Below are 21,167 nucleotides of genomic sequence, written 5' to 3'. Positions count from 1 at the left end.
ATTGTTAAAATTATAGATGTCAAGTATAACAAGGTCTAATTGGGTCAGACCCGATTATTCCGATTAATAATTGGTTCATTTATAGGTCTATATGATAGAACCGATTTTTTGGACTGGTCCATTCTTTCCGAAGTCAGACCCAACCAATTGACAGCTCTAATAAAAACACCATCTGAGTGGATTTTCCAATGATTTTAGGATTCACCAGGCAGACAGAGAACACAACAAAAGTTTTTTTTTTTTTTTTAATCTCATGCGACTCAACTTTCCAAACCAAAAGAGCAAAATATAAAAGGAAAAAAAAAAAAACCAAAAATCATTTTCCATTTCTGCTACAATCCAAAAAACATCTTGATGAGACAATATAGAACTTTACCTGCATAGAATCGCCAAAATGAGAGTCATTGATGGAACTAAATTTCCCATGGCAGATGCAAATGTAGATGAAGTATATTCTAGGCCAGCATAGAATGTTATCGATGAAAGTATGGGCCTGAAACATAATATAATCAACATTAAAACTAGGCCACTAAGCCCGGCCTATGAACACACTACATACCACGAGCCCCGTAGTTCAACTAATTTGATACTATACCCACTCTTCTTTAGATTGACAGAGTTCACTTGATTCAATTATTTAATAGGCTTCCCAAAGAAATTTTACATGCATTTGTAGATAGTATTAACTGTGATTGTTGCTAGTCCAGATTAGCTGCACTTAATAGCTGTGCTAAGAGGCGTTTAACTAAAAATAATGGAAGTCAGAATAGCTAAACGGAGAAAGCTGTAATGGGGGCTGTGTGGTCAATTACAAGTTTACAACCCTCCGTTTGCTTTATACGTTAAGCCCACTTACCACGTGAGTCATTTAACAATTTCTAATGGGTAAGGCTGTCAATCGATCGGATATATATTGGTCCAAACTAACCCTCTTCAATGAGTCCCATTATAGATGGACCATGTCCAAACGATTTCGATGAATATTTTGCACCATTCTAGATTGGTCCAATTAAATGTCTAAGACTGTTCGAAATTGGTTTTAATTTAGGTTGGATTCAAATCAAAATTGATCCATTGACACCCATACTTTTATCTTCTGTTAGTGGATTGGACATTGGTTCAAACCGATCCAGTCTAATATAAATCCATCATAGATGGACCAAGTCCAATCCAATTCAACAATAAATATTTTAGACCATCAATTCAGGACTGGTCCAATTCAATGTTTTATTGGTCCATCCAACCCATTAAAATTGATTTTGATTAGGACGGAGTCCAATCCAACCCAGTCCAGTGACACCCCAACTAACGGGAGACCCCTGCCTCTTCCTCTCCCTTTTCTCCTATCTTCTTGCTTCCGCCTCAAGAGATCACATCTGCACCCTATGGGCACCTCACAACACATTCCAACCGTATATTGAAACACTTTCCAATGACAAATACGAGAGGTATTCCCAAAATGTGCATGTAAGGTGCCTGTGGGTTGCAGATGTGAACTTCCACCTCAACCCGGCCCCCACTAGTACCCTTCAAGATTCCTGCTGGTTTTCTGTCCATGGTGGAGGCTCTGGGTGCTTGTTTCCAAGCTTATATTTGGACATGTCAACCTCGGTTTGAAACTCTTGAGCTCCTTGTATAGAATTAGGGATCCCTACGTTCCACAACCACAATAATCTCTCACTTTGTGTGTATGACTGATGTGGAGATTATCAGTTAAACAGCCCCCAGCACAGCCAACAAGTATCAAAATACTAACCTAGAAGAAGATATTGCTTGTCAAAATACTTGCCCCAGAAGTCCCAAGAAGAAGATATAGGTCAATATAAGGAACGTGATGTGAGGTCGATTTTTCCTGCAACAAACAACAAACTTAAATCAACCTTTGGTGGGTTTATCTCATTCTCATTACACGTTTTTACTTCAGGATATATACATGAACAAGACTTTGCTTTAAGATTGTATTATTATTATTATTTTTTCTTTTTTTTTGGTTCCTGAGAAAATGAACAAATGAGAAAGGTAAAGTTGTTGATGAACTTCATGAAATGCCTTGAAGAATTTTCCAAAAATTTCTTTTTCTCACTAATTTTCTGATAAACTAAACATAGTGTTGGAAAACCAAACATGGTATAGTATAGAGATGCTTGCAATTATAGGCATGGATAATTAATTAAGTAGAACTAAGGAATCATAAGGGAAAACCCATGATTTTCGATTTTGGATCAAGTTAAAATTTGGGGCTTATCCCATGTATAGAAAGTATAGGGATCTTCTCAAAGCAAAAAATGTATGGGAGCTAGATATTCCTGATGTGTGATTGGATGATGATGTGTTCTTAGTGTGTTCATATAACTTTTTGCTTGGAGCAGATTCCACCTCACGCACTAAGAGAATTGCTGCCTTAGTGAACTTACATATTTGGCTGTGAGGGAAGAAACAAATTAAGAGGAATGGGACCTTTCAAAGAGAAGTGCAAGAAAAGCTGTTGTTAGCATTCCAAGCACATGAGCATAGACGACGAGGACATATCGGGTCATGCCTTTGTTTAGAGAAACTTTGGAGACTATGTTAAGCCCTGCAGCACAAAAGCAGTTAAATATGCTGAGAAAGTAAGGTTGCAATCTCTCCATCATCTTCAGACCTTCTGTGTTTCCAATTCTCTCTTGCTTTTCTTCTATTTCTCAGAGGTACATGGGTTCGTTACAATGAATCTTACATGCATTTAGACTACTGACATGGGGTGTTTTTTGCAAACCCCGGATTGCTTTGCAAAAACCATGCCATTATTCTAAAAGCACAACATCCATTCAGCCGCATATCAGGAATATCTCCTATACATGTAAATGTGCAGCTGGATGCCATTATCTCAGAGTATTCACATGCCTTTTGCTTTTAGGAAATCTCTTCTCTCTTCTCACTGTAAATGGACCCCTTCCCTCCCTTTTGAAAAGGATAAGAAAGGCACTATGGCTATGGTTGATTGGTTGGGCTCCATAGGGATAATGGGAATTGAATTATAACAATTAAAGAGAACAGTGAAATACCAATCAAATGGGCCATTTCTTTTTTTCTTTTTCTCGATAGAATAAATGGGCCATTTTTTATTCTTATAAAATATGTGTGGGCTTTTTTTTATTCTTGTAAAATAGGTAACTAATTCATTTTACATGGAAACAAAATCTATTATACCTCTGCCTTTTCTACAGAAAAGAAAAACCTTTATTATCTTTTTCTTTTACACGGAACCAGATGTCTCTATTATACCTTTTTCTTATAGCCACAACTTAATTTGTTTTTTTCATCCCTTTTACATGGAAAAGGACAGCCTTAAAAGAAGAATAGCATTCGAATCTCAGGTCTCTGTTATTTTTTTATCCTTTTTGTTAAATCGTGGTATCAAACAATCTTAATTACTAAGCTGTATTTTCAATTCCATCTGTTCAATAAGAAAGAAAGAACTAGAAAAAGGTGCATTTCATCACTTTACGAAGTGATATCAAATGAATTAAAGGTCACCCAATTATATTTGTACCCATTACTGGTTCCTACAGTTAGGCATTGCTTTTTGGCCTATATACTTTTGATTTTTGATCGTCCTTGATTGACTACTCCACTTGTCCTTTTATATAGGGTTAATTATTTACCCTGTAGTTTCAACAAACTACTTAAGTATATCATGTGGTTTAAATAAACTTTGTTGAGTGGCCCACTTGACATAAATAGGCCTTCTTCCGTTATTGTAATTTTTGTTTTGCCCCTCTATTGTTGAAAAGAATTAAAAAGGAAAAAAAAAAAAGAAAAAAGTCTGATTTATCATATCTTTGTATCTTAAAATCCTTAAATCCACATCCAGCCTTATTCCTAGAAAAAGGGCTTTGGGCAAGATGCATGGGTGTTGTAAATATAAATATGTTCAATCCAAAACCTTGTATACAGTTAATTATTTATAAATATCCTGTATATTTAGGAAATTATCATATTTAAGGGGGTATTTTTTTTTTTGGCAAGAGACCCATGTTCTTTTATCAGATTTGTGTGGGGACCAGAAAAAGTTTATTTTCTTGGATGTAAGTACTTACCCCCGTGTAAGTGATACCCATCTCGTAGGTGGGTAAATAATTTTCCCACCTGGGAGGAAGTTTCCAATACTTGAATACGACAAAAATGTCCCTTTTAATAATTGATTTTTATAGTTAAAATGGTCATTGCCTTTACACTTACTCAGATAAATAACTTACCGAAGAACAACCGGGGCCTAATGTATCATGAACTTTCAAAACCTACTTATACATACCTTGTTAATTGGCCCCACATAACATATATAATAAGACCGCCGTTAATGGACTGTTTAAAGCCATTAATACCTTACACCAAATGTTTTTATAATACCAATATTACCCCACAAGTTCTATAACTAAAAACTAAAACCCAGATTTTTTTTTTCTTGTGTTAAAGAGATGGACATCGTAAAAAACCAGAACTGAGAACCCGCCTTTTTAACCTTACCTGATGAATTTGGTAGTATGGTTGTAGTGTCCTAAGCATCCTTGATCGTGTTCATCAAACCTTGAATAGGGGAATAAGAGAAACATCAAAGGAACAAGAGATGCAAAAACCCGGAACTAGGGAGGAAACTTAGACACTGCTATTCTTGTAAGATTAAACCTAAATGTTTAGTCTTGAACATAGGGGGCCTTTTCCTTTTCTTTGAAACCTAAGAACCCCTTTTCTCTTTTCTTTTCTCTTTTCTATTAGAAGAAAGAGGAAATCAAGTATTGGAAACTCAAAGAGGCTAATTTAGATTGGGATTTTTACTGCAATCATTCTAGGTAAGTTATTTTTGTTCTTTAAATCATTTAGTTTTTCTTTTATTGCATTTTAGGGTTAGATTTAAATCAAGAATTAGGGTTTTTTTTTGCTAGACGTTTGTTTTCCAGCTACTTTCGGACAAAGAAATTCTAATCAAAACCTTATGCCATTAATATCAGAACAAATCCAATCTTGTAGCATTTGGGTTTTAGATTATGAATTATGTTAAATTTTAGATTGTAAAAGGCATAACATCATTCAACTTTAGGCCATAAGAAACTAGCCCTCCAGTAGCATTTCTGACCTGATTTTGATTTCAAATCAGGTGAAAAGTTATGGTCTTACAAAGTTGGCATTCTAAATGGGCTGGACCTAGAATTCCACATATAATGATGATTAACCGTTTTATAATATTTATTTGTTAATTTCGGTTTTATCTTATAGATAGTCACGGGGAGTCTATATTTGGAGTATAAATTCATGAATTTTGTCCTTAGAAAATAAGTTATAAATGTTGGAAAATGGTCTCAAAAGCTTATTATCTACAGTGGTCGAGGGTGGGCATAGTGAGTGAGAGGGCACATCAGAGACCCAGGTTGCACCCGAGGCAGAGACTCTGACAGTCAAATTAGTATATCTGTACGAAGTAGTCGAGGCTTGAGGTACGAGGACTCAAATGAGGCCACAAAGTACGATAAGAGATCTCTAAAGGGAGTTTTGAGAGTCTTGGGTCATGGCAAAGTTCGAGCGGTTGAAATAAAGTCCGTACACGGGGAGCACGTCCATCTAAGGCCGTCAAGTGACATTGCACGATCGGTTCCACGAGGCCCGCTGGGCTCCTCCCTGGGTGCATCGTGATTGGCCCCGCGAGGCCTGCCAAGCTCAGCTCTGCCTCTGCTTTGATTGACTTCCGCCCTGAGATGCGCTGATAGGCGTGTGTAAACCCGCCATTGGTCTAGCCGAATGCGTCTACATCACTTTTCTTTGCAGAAAGTGTGTTATTCAATGTAAGAAAACTAATGTTTCCTTTTGGGAAGAGTATGAATATAAATACGTTCGGTGCAAAAGAGATGAGAAATAGTATTTCTATATCTATAAATGCAGTATCTTTAAACCTTATATTTGTATTTTTACTTTACTATTCTTCTCATGAAAAGTGCAGCTTGGAAATGTTAACTAGCCATATGTTGGACTTTAAAACAAATCCAGTTATCATTTAATTACATTGGACAGCTGAAGTCTTGTCCAACCGTGGGAATAGAAGGAGATTTAAAATCGGGAAGTAGATGTACTAAAATGACGCAAACACCTTAGGTGTCTCTCTTTGATGGTGTTTGGTTGTGTGCTTATTTATTTGAAAAATGGTATCAGGTCATCACCATGTAAGCATTGGATGAAACACCACTATGTGGTAAGATCATTCATTAAATAAATGTTTTCTTAGTTTATATAAGAACCAACTGTTGGAAAAACACTATTTTAATATTTTTCACAACACCCAACTGTTTATTTGCTATTGAGCTTATGTAAAACTTAATAGCGCCTACCTCAAATAACACTAAATAAACATTTATCATTTACTTTTTCATTTTTCGAGATAAAAAAATAAAATACAAAATGTTTATTAAAATAAATAGCCACGCTATTAAAATAAAGAGTATGTTTTATTTGGGTTTCAGTTAGAAAGAAGAAATCCATTCAATTTAAATTTATTTCTTTTAATCAAACAAACAAAAATTGACAAGCAAGTGTATTGGGTTGATTAATAAGGGAGTGTTCCACAACATGATTGTTTTTGTTTTTGAATACAAAGAACAACTAACACATAAGCAAAAACAGTATACTTTTGCTGTTGTAGTAGTTTTTATTTTCAAAAGCAAAACCAACCATCTTGTCTAAGAAACTTACAATTTTATAAGCATAGGTGGAAAACTAAGTGTTAAGAATATGAGAAAGCGGCTTTTAACGTATGCGCTCTTGCCTCTTTAAATTTTCAAAACATATGGTATATTTAAGCAATCAACCCTTTTATATATTATGGGATCTATCAAGAATCAACAATCAAAAGTAAAAATACTGCAGAGCACGGTTTAACCAGGGAAGCACATGCCCGGGGCCAACCCGATGATAGTGGCAGACAACTCCAAAATGTCAATTTCAAGAAGTGAGCAAAGGAGATCCCATGAATTGGAAACATCTCCCCATGACAAGCGCGTGGGAAATGTTTCTAACACACTTCTTTTATCTGCTTCTAGTGTCAAGATGCATGTCTAGCAATATAGCCAGGTCCATTTTGGGAGCAATTCATATTTGTTACGCCAGTGTTGTAGTCCAGCATTGAAACAGGTAAATCAAAGCTTTTGATTTGCTGTCATGGTCCCATCTTGAATTAGATTGAAGGAAATCGGTTTCTATCAGACCAAATTTGTGTTTACACCATTCTAACAGTTTTTTGCAATCTTGTATTAAGAATATCTTCTCATAGAATAAAGTATAATAAATATGGAGATATTCTCAATGCAAGGCAGTAAAAGCTGCCTAAATGGGCTTTGTTTGCCCCATGGTTTTTAAAAATGAATCGATCAGGGGTCCGGTTACTGGTTTGAGCGGTCTGATTGTTCGACCTGAACGGCTGGCCCATTCTGACAAAAAATTTAAAATTTTGAAAAACGGTCAAAACCATTCGAATGGTTAACCGGCTGGTTCAGCGGTTTGATGATCAAAATCAACATTTTGAGAGAAAAAGAGATTTTGGAAGAAAGCGAAACCGGTCAAGTGACCGATTCTCGATTTTTCTGGTTTAACCATCCGGTCCGATCCAGTTTTGAAAACAGTGATTTGCCCTAAGTGAATCCAAACTCATTCGAGTGGGTTTTCACACAGAGACATTGTAGCGTTCAAAATCCAAGATGTGTCCCAGATGGAAAAGTAATTAACCTTGGCTTGAAGCCATGTGTAGTGAAAAAATCCAGAAAAAAAAAATGTGCGTATACGAGTTGGGAAATGGCTTTCTAATAAAGCTATTTTTGGTAGTTTCTTGAAAGAGGTTCACTTGGTCCAAGCTAATAGGGTTTACACAAGCTCCTCACTTTCCAGAGACGCATGCAAATTATGCCAATACAGATCTCCCTACCAACATGACATACAGATGTACATCGTATACGTACATCTGATCTCCCCATTCCCATGAACGTAACATGTTCACAATGTACGACTATAGTGATGTGTGGAAAGGAGACCCGAACACGCCCAATGCATGTAATATAGTAACCTCTAGTCTTGATCTCATTTTCATATAAATTCTGTCCAAATTTATCATAGTCACACATAGAGAATATCTCAACCTAGTATCATACAGAAGCAGATATTTTTAATTTACGGGAGATAGTGTATTATAGATAGACATAAACAGAATTCTCGTAAGCAAGAGATCCAGACTCCAAATCAATGGTTTGGTTGTTTGAACCTATCCATTGCTTTTATATATGTGTGTGTAATTTTCATAGACCAATTTTAGGAAGTCTTTTTGATGGCATGACCATAGATTTTACTTAACATACAACCCCACATGGACTAGATGTTTTAGATATATCTCCATACATCATTTGTATGGCTGAGATCAATTGAAATCTTTGCACACTACTACTTCAATGTTTGAGATTAATTCATTGATCTTGAGAGACCATTTTGATGGTCTGGATGCATCATTTGGGTGGGCCAGATTAGATGGAATCTTGGTAAACTAGAGATATTTGGATGGTTGAAATAATTAACTGATGTGTTATTTATTTCGATGGCCCAAATTAATTTCAGATGTTGATTGATGTATACTTCAATTGTCAGTATTTTGTAGAATTTTTAAAATAATTACTTGAAACCAAATTAATTTCAGACAACAAATGAGCAATTTCGTAATTATCCACTCATTGTTAACAAAGTTTAGATCAAGAAGTTTTCACTTAATGATTTGGGTTCCAAAAACAAACATTGCCAGCAACGTACTCATTTTCCCAGTCAAGACAGTTTTAAATAATTGAGAAGTTGTTATAAAATTCACCATTAAAATAGTAATCATTCTATCAAGGATTAATATAATTTTGCCTATGCTAGCAAATGATAATCCTGATTAGAAATTTTGATGGATTTGGCCTTGTCATTGATCAATTTGGAAAAATTGTGAATGATTTAAAATAGAGATTGATTTGAGATAGCTAGGGAACTCAGGGAAGAGATAGAGGGAACTATCTAATGCAAATTATCTTCCACAGTGTCAAACCTCGGATGCAAGAAATTTATCCCAATATCATTAATAAAAGGAATTAACCATTAAATATCTTTTTGGTATACCCTTAGAATTAAAGAAATTGGCTTCTGTCCTTACACTCATCAAAATTCATCGAAACCATCCACCGTAGGGCTAAAGCTAAAACTCAAGTGAACAGTGTGACTAAGTGGTGGATGTTCCATTAAGTTAATTTGAACTTAATGTATCCATTAAAATCTAAATAATATTGCATATTAAAATTAAGCTCATTAGGATATGATCAAAGTAATATTTATTGTTGATAAGCTAGTGGTACATAAAACATTTAGTACAATAGTCGCTTTGATATCATTCTATGGTTCTACATTCTCGCCTTTATCATGCAAATTTTTCTCAATTAATTCATTGCCATTCTCCTTCTCTTTACCCCATAAAACCATGTATAGGCCTGCAAATATCAAAACAGCTCCAAGAATACTGCACAGATTCAAATAAATAAATAAATAAATAAATAATGAAAACAAATATTCATCAATTTGTGAAATTTGATTTAATTAGGGCTATGTTTGGTTTGAAGGAAAAAGTAGGGAAAAGAAGGAAAAAGCAAATAAACCTTTACAAACTCTGTATGGGTTTTTATACCTTTCCCTTCTTTTTCCCTACCTTTTCCTTCAAACCAAACCTAGCCTTCATGAAATCTTATAATAACATATTTACCTTCCCAAGTGTAAAGCTTCTTTCAGGATAAAAAGTCCCATAACAGCTACAATTATTGTCCCTACTGGTCTGAAAGCACTCAAAAACACTGGGCCTCTTTTCTGAATTACTAACGTCTGAATGTACCTAGTTACTCCAAAGACCATGACACCCTGCAAAGCACACTTGTGGTTATGATTTTTTACAATATTCTAAATGCATATACATACATACATACATACATACATATATATGAGAAAAAAAAAAATCCATATGAAAAATGCTAGGTGGCTATTCTAAATATAGCATAAAAAATATAGAGGATGTTGTTGAAATGGTTGGAGGGATGAATATTGTGCATTAATTATATGACATCCATCATATATGTTAAAAATTTAGAAGTTGATGATTGAGACCTCCAAAGTTTGGTAATTGTAATCACTTCTTAACTTTTTGACATAGTTGCAAGTATACCCCTCAGGTAGAATCTTCTAAAGAGAGGCATGAAAATGCCTAAAATACTCATGTAGTTTCTTTTGACAAAAATATTAATTTATATTCCAATTTTTCCCTTCATATCATCATATGAATTACTACACCAAACCCTTCTAGTCTCTTTTCTGAAATTGATTCATTTTTCAAATTTGTCCAATGTATCAATCACTCAAGGGGCTGTAACTTAAAATTCTTTGTTTTTATTGTTCATAAAGTTTGTCATGTCTTTTGGTATAAACAAGCCTCGGTAGTAACTGCATAGGTTTTTTGGATATTTTCATACCTTCTTTTAGAAGATTTTATCAAAACGGGTTTACTTGCAACTGTATCAGAAAGTTCAGGGGAGGTGATTGTCATTACTAAACTTCAGGGGAGGTGTCAGAAATTTACCATTAATTTAATAAGGAAATAAGTTTTGGTCTATAAACGCAACAAATTCAGGAAATGAATATAGCTGTAGTGGTAGAGGTGTAAAGTGGGCCGTGCCGCCCTCCCCGGTGAAAATTTTGGGGGTCGGCCTGGCACGGCCCACGGCTTGGGCCCGTGCCATGCCGCATGCCGGGCTGGCCCATGGGCCGAGCCTTGAGCCATCTCGGGCCGTGCATCGGGCCAAAGCTATTTATTTAAAAAAAATGAAAAAAAAAACTTAAAAGTTTAATTTTATATGAATTTTATGTATAAAATTGCTTATATATATGCAATAATTAAATAAATTAGTATAATAAAATTGAAAAATATTTATTTTATTAATATATTATATACTATATATTATTATATGATTATATTTTATATAATATTATATAACTATATATATAATATAAAATATATATGGGCCATGTCGTGGGCCATATTGGGCCGGGCTACGGGCTGGGCTGTGCTGACACATGGACCGCGGGCGGCACGGCATGAGCTGTGCTGGCCCATGGGCCTCGAACCCCCAGCACAGCACGACACGGACCTTATGCGGCCCGGCCCAATTTACAACTCTATGTGGTGGATGATAAGACAAAAAAAAAAAAAGGATAGAATTAAAAGTAAATACGTTAAAGAGGTTTCAGCTGTAATCAAGAGAAAATGATTAGGGGGTCATTCGTGTGCTGGTAAGTTGGGGTGAGGGGAAGTTGATCAACAAGGACCGAGAAGTGTAAGGCCCATAAAAAGTGAAATTTTTATAGTAAATTCTTGGTCCACATTTCTGAGTAAGTTTTACCATTCTCTAAAATAATTTGGAGAATTGTCTCACTATGTTTGGAAACGATGCAAATAAGTGTGAATGCAAATATGTAGAGTGTAAAATGGTCCATATAAATTGCAAAGTTAGGTTAGTTTTGCATTGATAGATTTAACTTTTTACCAAACATATTTTTAGTTGTAATGGATGCAAATACTAATTCCAATAAAGCATTAAGCATATGCCCTTTTTTATCAAAAGCCCACTTGAAAACAAATTACTTATTTTTTATTGATGTACTTTTACATCTTATTATCAATGTAATATGCATTGGAAAATGTGTTTTCTGTCATTTGTCAATGCATAAATGTAATGTTGCCAAATACAGGGAAAAGTGGACTAGAGTGTAAATCTATTCTGAACCGGGATTTACACTCCATTTGCATCATTTCCAAGCGCAGCCAACATTTTCAAGCAAAAAAATGCAGGTAGATGTATTTATTTTAGGAAACTCTTCCCCAAATAAAGGGTTATAAAATAGCAAGGAGAAGACTAGAAAATGTAGGTTGAAGTGTTACAAAATAATCTAGGGAGAATGATGGTTCAACCCAGGGTCAGAATTTTTAGGCCCAAAGTACAGTTGGGGTGGGTGCCAACTCGGAATTGATGTCAATTCAAAGATGGGCATTGGTGTGTAGAGTGGGGGTTTTTGATATTTTGAAGGTTTATAGCTCTGCAGTGGGAATTAGAAATCTGCATTGAGCCCGTCCATACTTCTCCAAGTAATCTAAGGACTTGCAATCTGACAAAAAGCACAAAAGCACAGTTCTTGACAAATTACAAAGGTGTGACAGGATTTGAATCAATGTTTTAAAAAGCGAGCAAGATAGGAACCACTTTGGCCACTGGTTTTCAGCCAATGATTCAACCATCTGATTCAAATGGGTGGTCCATTGAAATTAAAAAAAAAGTAATTAAAATAAAAAACAGTTAAATTCATCGTCTGAATTGAATGGATCAACGGTCAACTACTCGGGTCAGTGGACTGCTAACTAAGTCAACGGATTTGGTAAAAGAACAGTTTAAGAATGAAACAGAACCAGTTAGTTGGATGGTTTCTATGCCAAACAGTCTGACCGTCTAGGTCAATGACAATTTGGAAACCATGATTCATATAACTCACCCCAAATAATTGAAATCAAACTTAAAGTTCTATCAAATAAAAAGTATGGAAGAAATTAAGAAAAGTAAGAAATAGGGCAGAATGGTATATATAGATGAAATTCAAGTATAAAAATATATAGAATTACTTTTCTGTTTGGATTTATGAAGATTATTATAGAAATACGTAACATCCTATATATGAATCATTTTCTAATACCATGTTTATATGTAGTAAATCAAAATTCAAGATATATCATTTTCCAATTCATACCTACAAATTGAAAAGCAAACTATATAAAGCAAAAGAATCTTACACAATAAATAGGGGCCAGCAACTTAATATCCCAACTGAACCTCCATGATGAAGCTTTACGATCAAAAATTGTTGTCATTACTGCTGCTTGTACTGCTCCCATTAAGCATGTCAACGATGTAAGAGAGATTGGAGCTGAATATAACTTAATTGTTGTAACCTGTAAATTAAATTAATAAAGTATTAAACTTTCATAATAAAATAACAAATTTATTTATGATAAAGGGTGACAAAGACAAATTCCTTTCAATATGGGTTATTAATGATCTTGTTTCTAGTATTGCACATTTATCTTTAATACTAAAAATCACTAATTCCCTAAAACTAACCTATTATGCAATCAACCATCATACTCAAAATTAATTATTAGTCATTAAATTAATATTCAACTTTTCATTCCACGCCAAAAAAAAAAAAAAGTGTTGTATTTAATATTTTTTAAATACATAAAAAATTTGCTTTTCAGAAATAAATGAGAGAAGTCCAAATTTAAATGAGCAATGTTATAGTATAGTGTTTTGTAGTGTCAATGCCACAAAAGTATTATAGAAGCAAGGGGTGTAATTGGGTCGGGTTCTCATCGGTCCAACCACATCTGAATTTGATCTAATTATTGAAACTTCAAATCCAAATCTGAAGTAATATGTTTTTATTAAATTTTGCACCTTTAGGATGTATCTACCTTGCCCTAATAGCACTTTATGTAAATTGTAAATTTAAGGGTTGCTAACATTTACAGCTTACAATGTTGTGGTAACTTCGATATTTCAAAACACTAGTGTAAGGGCACGTATTATGCACATGTGAAAGGTAAAGATATAAAGGATTATATGGTACAGTAGTTTGATATAAGTTTTAAATTTAAATAATAATAATAATAATAATAATAATAATATAATAATAATAATAATATAGAATCATACAATTTGATCTAATAGAATATATCTATATCTAATAAGATTAAATGTACAAATATACTTTTAAAATTTTCTATACTAAAAATAATAACAAATTTTCTAATTCACATTTTTATATTTAATATAAGGCATATATACTTTCCAAGTGCTTGAAGTTATGCTCTATTTTATTTTATCTGTTATACTTATCAAAATGTTACTACTGATTGTATCTACATGCATCATAAATTATAAAAAGACTATTAAGAAAATTGCTAATTATAAAAATTGTGAAAGTTTTTTACGAGGTAACCAATTTAATTTAAATCCATGAAAAGTATTGAAGAATAGTATCCTATATATATATATATATGCCTCATTTGTAAACAACAACATCATAAAATAGATGGCAATCAAATTTTTTTTTAATCTTTGGATTTAGAAATTACCTGTAATATATAGTAGGCTGCTTGTGAAAAATTTGAAACAATAAGCAGAAGGGAGCCTTTCACCCAATCCTTTTCCAATGACGCCATTGGTTTGGTAGAATGTGTTGAAGAAAGTGAAATTACAACGGTACCCTTGTATATAATCATGATTATAGCACCTGCAAAAGCTATAAGAGTTCCACCTATCTTTAATTGGGTGCTAGATTTGAAGATATTTAATTTCTCCATCCTGAATTCAAAAAATCCAAATGTTAGGGTCTATAAGAAAAGCTAAATATGATATTTTATAAATAATCATATATTTGAAATTACCAATAGAAAAGTGAACGAAAAATCAATGACAACGTTTAAATAAAAATAATATTATATATATAATATGCATTTAACATTAATTAACTTCAATGGTGATCATTACACTAGCATTAATTTCTTCAACATGCACATTCAAGGAATGGACGATAAAAACTAGAGCCATCAATGGGTCAGGTCTACCGACCGATAATATAGTTTTTTCTATATAAACAATAATATAGTTAATAATAATATATATATGTATATAAAGGTCTCTTTGTTTTTTTGCTATTTTTATTAAAGGGCAAAGTAATTATAGAGAATATATAAGATGGCTTTGGTTAAAAATACATGTTTTATCAACACATAAAAAGTTTATTATTTTTACTGTCATTTTATTAAGATTATATTATGAAAAATGAAGTTTCAAGTTGTTATTATCATAAGTTAATCCAAAAATGTTTGTTATTATCATAGGTAATTATCAGTGTCAAGTATAATTAAGTCTAATTGGGTCAGACCAAGGTTCAAAATATCGATATGCCCGATATATCGACAGGGGCATATTGGACGAATTAATACACATTTTTGTCTTTTTTTTTTATTTTTTTCAAAACCAGTTCAGGGGGGCCGATTTAGGTCTCCTCCACCCCCTGAACTGGTCAGACCCCGGATACATCCACTATAGAAGCATATTGGAAGGGTCTCGAAATGATATATATCGACCAATATGGACCGATACGTATCAATACTTTGAACCTTGGGTCAAACCTAATTTTCCCGATTAATAATTGAATCAGTTCTGACTCTATTCTGTCCCAATCGATATCAGACCCATCGGATTTGATTGGTCTAACAAAATACACCATGTTCCAATATTTTAGAAGTAACCAAAAGTAGATAGAGAACGTTAAAAAATATCTACTACTTTTTTTTAGGATCTTATGCGACTCAACTTTATATAAAGAAAATCTTGTCCCATTTCTACTCCAAACCAAAACCATCTTGATGAGACAATAATGAACTTTACCTGAATAGAATCGCCAAAATGAGTGTCATTGATGGAACTAGATTGGCCATGGCAGATGCAAATGCAGATGAAGTAAATCCCATGCCAGCATAGAATGTTGACATTGCAATTACGGGTCTGAAAAAACATATTAAAATCAACATACATCACCTAACCCAAGTTCTCATATTAAGATTTGCATAGATATAAAAATATTTTATATAAACATAAGAAAAAAAGTATCTATATACCAATGCATGTAAATTTTAGAAGGCCCACAAAAAATATGGCTCTTATTAAATTTTGGGATTTAAAAAGGAAAATTATAATATGAGGAAAACTAATGATAATGCTCCACAGCAGTGGTAAAATAGATGGAAAACTTGTTGCTATGACCCACATATGTTTTATTATTGGCACTGAATAGCCTTCTTAACAGCCAATCGCATTCAGCTAATCTGACATGAGTGGGCCCACTGGATATGCCACAAGCTCGATGAATTTGATAAAGTGCAGAGCCCCTTTTCTACAGTGACACTAAGTTCATTTGGCTCCATCATCTATAAGACAGTAGAATAAAAAAGTATGCAAGGCTGTAGTGGGCCGAGGCTGTATCCAATTACATCAATACGGCCCTCTACTTCAGCTTTACACGTTAAGCCCACTTAACATGTGTGAGCCCTTAATAGAGACTCCACACTCCACAGTGGACAGTGGTGAGCCTCTACCCCAACCTTTTCGTCTTGCCACTCTCCTCTCTTTAAGTCTCCCTCGCCCCCCACAGTCACTGTCAAGATATTCCGGCCGGTTTTCTATTCACGGTGGAGGCTGTATATGTGCATGACCTTGGAAGTGTTGTTTGTCTTCCAAGAATACACAAACGCTTAAATTGGGGCCCGTCCTGATGCTCCATAACTGGTATTGGAGTCGTTCATTCTTCACCCAAACAGAAAAAACACAACGGAAAGCACAAGTAATCCACCCAAACTGCACCGTTGCACTCAGATAGGAGGTGCAATTTCACCCCATGTGAAGTGTCACAACTTTCAGGCTAATGCTGATGTGGAGAGCTGTAATTATATATATATATATATATATATATATATGATAGTAATTAAACACAGTCATCAGGTTTCCATTGTTGCATGATTGTCATCAAAATACTTACCCCAGAAGCCCCAAGATGAAGATATGGGTCAAGATTCGGAAAGTAATGCGAGGTCGATTTTTCCTGCAAGAATACAACGCAACTTAAATCAACCTTTGGTGGGTTTATGTCATTACAAGCAGACTACCTTGCTTTAAGATTGATTTTTATTTTGTTCCTGATCAGAAAATTAACAAATGAGAAAGGAAAAAAGTTGTTGATAAACTTCATGAAACGCTTGGAGAATTTTCCACCAATTTCTTTTAATTTCCTCACTAATTTTCTGATAAAACTAAAAATTAATAGTGTTGGAAAACCAAACATGCTATAGATGCTTTCAATTATAAGGCTAAGTAGCACCCATGATTTTCAATGTATTATCATTGATTGGGAACAAAAAATCCTTTGTGGTGTCTATGATCTTTCGATCAATTCAAATTTTGGGCCTTATCCCGTGTATATATCAGGGAATTTGGGTATGCTCAAAGCAAAAAAAAAGCATACAATCTAGAGATATTGTGCTCTTAGTGTATTTGTGAGATTTTTGCTCTTAGCAAATCCCATCGCATACATATATAGGACTGAACTTAGACATTGATTGTGAGAAAAGAAACAAAGAAGAAAGGAACCTTTCGAAGAGAAGTGCAAGAACAGCTGTGGTTAGCATTCCAATTGCATGAGCATAGACGACGAGGACATAACGGCTCATGCCTTTGTTTAGAGAAACCTTGGAAACTATGTTAAACCCTGCAAAACAAGCGCTGCTAAATATGCTGAGAAAGTAAGGTTGCGATCTCTCCATGACTTTTATGCTCTCTTGCTTTTCTTCCATTTTATCTCTTTCACTTGGGCATGGGCTTACCGCTTACATACATTATGCATGCATTTATATTCTTTTAATTTGAAAAGTTGATAATACCCTTTTCTTTTCTCTCCTTTTTATTTGTGGAGTGGTGTGTTTTGGAGGATTTTGGATTAATTAATTACACCTTTTTCCCCTATAATTCCTCCTAAGCTAATTGATTAATAGATGATGAATTCACATCTCCGCCTTACAAAGGGCCGCTCCACAGTAAATTCTTGCCACGTATTAAAAATATCTTCTAATAATAATATCATCGTCCAGAGATATTTCCAATACACAGCGGGGTTGTGGGGGCGGAGATATAATAAGAGTGCTGGAAATGTGTTGCAGCGTGAACTAAAACCTTTACCGTTAGGGGACTGTCTGCACATGAGACGTGACCCCACTGGTTTCCTTTTTTGTCTTCTTAATTAACTTAAAGAATATTTGTCCCGCATCCATGTTAATTAATGACGTCATGCATATGTAGGAAGAGCCCCAAACTGTTCGTCGATGATCGAGCTTTAGACAGAAAAAAAAAAAAATTGTTTACTTTGGCTTGAGATTCTCTAACATGAGAGGTAAATCTTTTTTTAACTGAGGGAATGGTGTTTTCACGAGCCCAGATATCCTGAATGCAAAAACAGTGTGAATACTCTCTGAGAGCATGGCATTTATGTGTAAATTAAAAATGAAATAAAATCTATTAATTATACATTGAATCCTGTAAAACATGCAAGTAATTCGCTTGACATTGGAACAAATTAAAATATATTATACCTCTGCCTTGTTTTGGCAAAACCTTTATTTTCTTTTTCATTTTCTTTTACATTTGCATGTAACCAAATGCATGCAGTAGTCTCTATCTATCTTGCTTTACGGCAACTATAATTCTCCACTAGTGCCATCTATCAACATTCAACAATCAAAAATAATGTCTTAATTTAAATCTCCATAAGAACCATATCTGTGAAGCCTGAGATCTGATCCATATTAATTACATTCTAACCTTTTTAAAGGATTCTCATTGCAATTAATAAAAGGATTCATAATAATAAGGCATGGTGATTAATTCTCAGCCAGCAGAGAAGGGGTAACCATGGCAGCACATGAGCTATATTTTTATTCATGGATTGTAACATTTGTTTTAGTTTTAGATTAAATATAAATGGATTATACTTTTATTGTTATTTGTTAATTTTAAACTTTTATGAATTTTAGTTATTATTAAGTGGATTTTAATTTTAATTTATGAATTGCTATCTTCTAGTGATGCCTTATTTCTAAATGGATTTTAAATTATAACTTGAGTTCGACTATGATGCCGAAAAAGCATCATACAAGAAAAATGACACCATAAAGTGGTAACCAATCAAGTCGTTTTTTATCAAAATTCATGGGGTTTTAATTAGTCAAAGCCCTTCCAGTATCATGTCTTTCCACACTACATCTCAGTTTTTTCTTATAATTTTTATTATATTTAATTAAGTTTTATTATTTTTATTTTTAATTACTTTTTTTTTTACTTTTAAATGGAATTTGAATGGATTTTTGTGATTATTGTTAGATAAGTGTTTACTAATTTTTATTAGTGTCATTTTACCAAAACTCCCCTTATAGTTTGCAAACCTATTTACCACCTAGAAGTGTGACTAGGAATGGCAACAGGTAGAGTACCTGTGCAAATTGCCCTATCCATTCTCAAACCAGCCTATGTATCCCTGATTCTAAACTCGTCTAACTTTACTCTCAATTTCCCAAACCCTTTAAGCCACTAAGCCGTCTCGTCTTTTGTGTTATTTAATGAAAAATAATATATTTTATTAACTTTTGCGTTCATCAAAACAATCAATACATGTATATGACTAACAATTCCAACTAAAAATTAAAAGAAATAATATTTAAAATTAGCATTTTATAACTAAATGAAAATAAACAATCTATCAAATCCAAATTTATGTCAAATATTGATTTTAATCCAAGAAATTTATAAAAATAAAATATTAATAATAGAATAATTATCTTAGTACTTAAAATTTATAAATTTGTGCATGATGTATAATATAATAGATTAATAGGTTCATACTTATGCATCCCGGGTATTGGGTATCCAATGCCCTAAAGTCAAAACCCAAACCCTATAAGATTTTGATAAATGGGTCCTATTAGGGTCGGGATAGGTCAGATACCCAAAAATTCCCACGAAATTGCCAAATTGCCATCCCTAAGTGTGGCCATCTAAATATGTTTGTTTGGCGATTCATGTTTTAGGTAGGGGTAATTTTGGAATAACTAGTGTTTTCTCTCCTTTATTTTAACTTTTTTGAGTTGTTCCTTTTCTTTCCTTTTTTTTTTGGGGGGGCAAATTATTGATTCCCCCACCTCCCAAATTTGTCATTGTTTGTAACAGCGATGTGGGGGAATCTGACATAATTCAAGGGGGTAGGTGGTGATAAGTGAGGATTTTACAAAGTAAAATAATAAATAAATAAACAAATAATTGTGAGGTGGGGTATACTATAATTTTCACTTTTTTTTTTTGTGATGAGTTGAACAAAAATGAGATTGGAAGAAAGAATTAATATCAATTCACATGTATGAACTATGAAGTATGCTTTTTTTTTGGTGGAATATGTATGACATACACATGACATGTCATTCTTGGAAGAGAGAAAGAGAGAAGGTAAAAACACATGATTAGGAGAAGTGAAATTGTTTTGACTGTGTTTGGAAACAATACAAATAGAGTGTAAATGCAAATTTACAGAGTGCATTTTGATCCATACAAAAGCAAAGTTGGGTTAGTTTGGCATTGATGAACTTGCTTTTTTACCAACCAACTTTTAACTGTAATGATGCAAACACGAATCCCAATAAAGTAATTTACCATTTTTTTTTTTGACAAAAACCCACTTTGAATGCAAATCTACTTTTTTTTATATAAATTAAAATTTTCATTTTACATTCATATTACAAACAACATTATAATCAATTTCAATCTAGTTTGTGTCACACTCAACCTGTTCCAAACACAGACCCATTGAAATAAGCTATGGTGAAAAAGAACCTCAGTTTTTTTTAACCCCAAACTTTACTCGATTGAGGGGCCCGTGGGCTACTAGACATTGTCAAATTAAGCTTTTAGATTGAACGGTTTTTTTATACAGTATCAAAGTCTATTTGACCAAACGTTCTAGTGTCTCATCCTCATTACCCTCGTATACTATAACTGATTAAATTTTAGCACAAGGTATAGGTGAGCCTGTTGTTTGTGCTTCAAGCCTAATAAATTTTCGTGTGAGGGGCATGTTAGAGAATAAAAACCTACTTAACAGACTTTACTTAACAGCTTGTGCATTTAGGTTGAATGATTCCTTCACATTAGATAAGTTTTGTTATTAAAAAATCAATATACTTTTGTCTTCTTTGATATTCCTTTTCTTTTTTCTATTTCTTCTTTTCTTTCCTACTCCTACTGTGAAATCTCAAGCATGACACGATAGAGATTCTAGGACATGATCATTTCATATATGATCAATATATAAATTTCTAAGGAAGTTGAGTAAAATTACATACACAAAAACTGACAGGGTGAAAGAAAATAGTTTATCTATCAGGC

General features: G+C 33.7%; 1 protein-coding gene and 1 long non-coding RNA gene across 2 annotated transcripts; both read right to left on the bottom strand.

The window, feature by feature from the left end:
• Positions 1 to 379: 379 nt before the first annotated feature.
• Positions 380 to 2,678, bottom strand: LOC148869284 (uncharacterized). The gene is made up of 3 exons (XR_016106827.1): positions 2,458 to 2,678; positions 1,757 to 1,852; positions 380 to 493 (listed from the first exon to the last, which is right to left on the bottom strand). It is a non-coding gene; the product is annotated as an uncharacterized LOC148869284 (long non-coding RNA).
• A 6,675-nt stretch (positions 2,679 to 9,353) lies between these two features.
• LOC148869283 (WAT1-related protein At5g07050-like) lies at positions 9,354 to 17,618 on the bottom strand. Its single transcript, XM_088972451.1, has 7 exons — positions 17,334 to 17,618; positions 16,726 to 16,788; positions 15,579 to 15,695; positions 14,258 to 14,486; positions 12,914 to 13,072; positions 9,791 to 9,942; positions 9,354 to 9,550 (listed from the first exon to the last, which is right to left on the bottom strand). Exons 1-7 carry the CDS (start codon positions 17,534 to 17,536, stop codon positions 9,427 to 9,429), a joined length of 1,047 nt encoding a protein of 348 aa, XP_088828577.1. The 5' UTR covers positions 17,537 to 17,618; the 3' UTR covers positions 9,354 to 9,426.
• Between the last annotated feature and the right edge of the window lie 3,549 nt (positions 17,619 to 21,167).

Source organism: Nelumbo lutea, chromosome 2, assembly GCF_056320005.1.
Source record: "Nelumbo lutea isolate HS-2025 chromosome 2, American lotus-T2T, whole genome shotgun sequence".
Lineage (NCBI taxonomy): Eukaryota > Viridiplantae > Streptophyta > Magnoliopsida > Proteales > Nelumbonaceae > Nelumbo > Nelumbo lutea.
The sequence above is the reverse complement of the archived record's forward strand: the minus strand, read 5'-3'. Positions and strand labels throughout refer to the sequence as shown.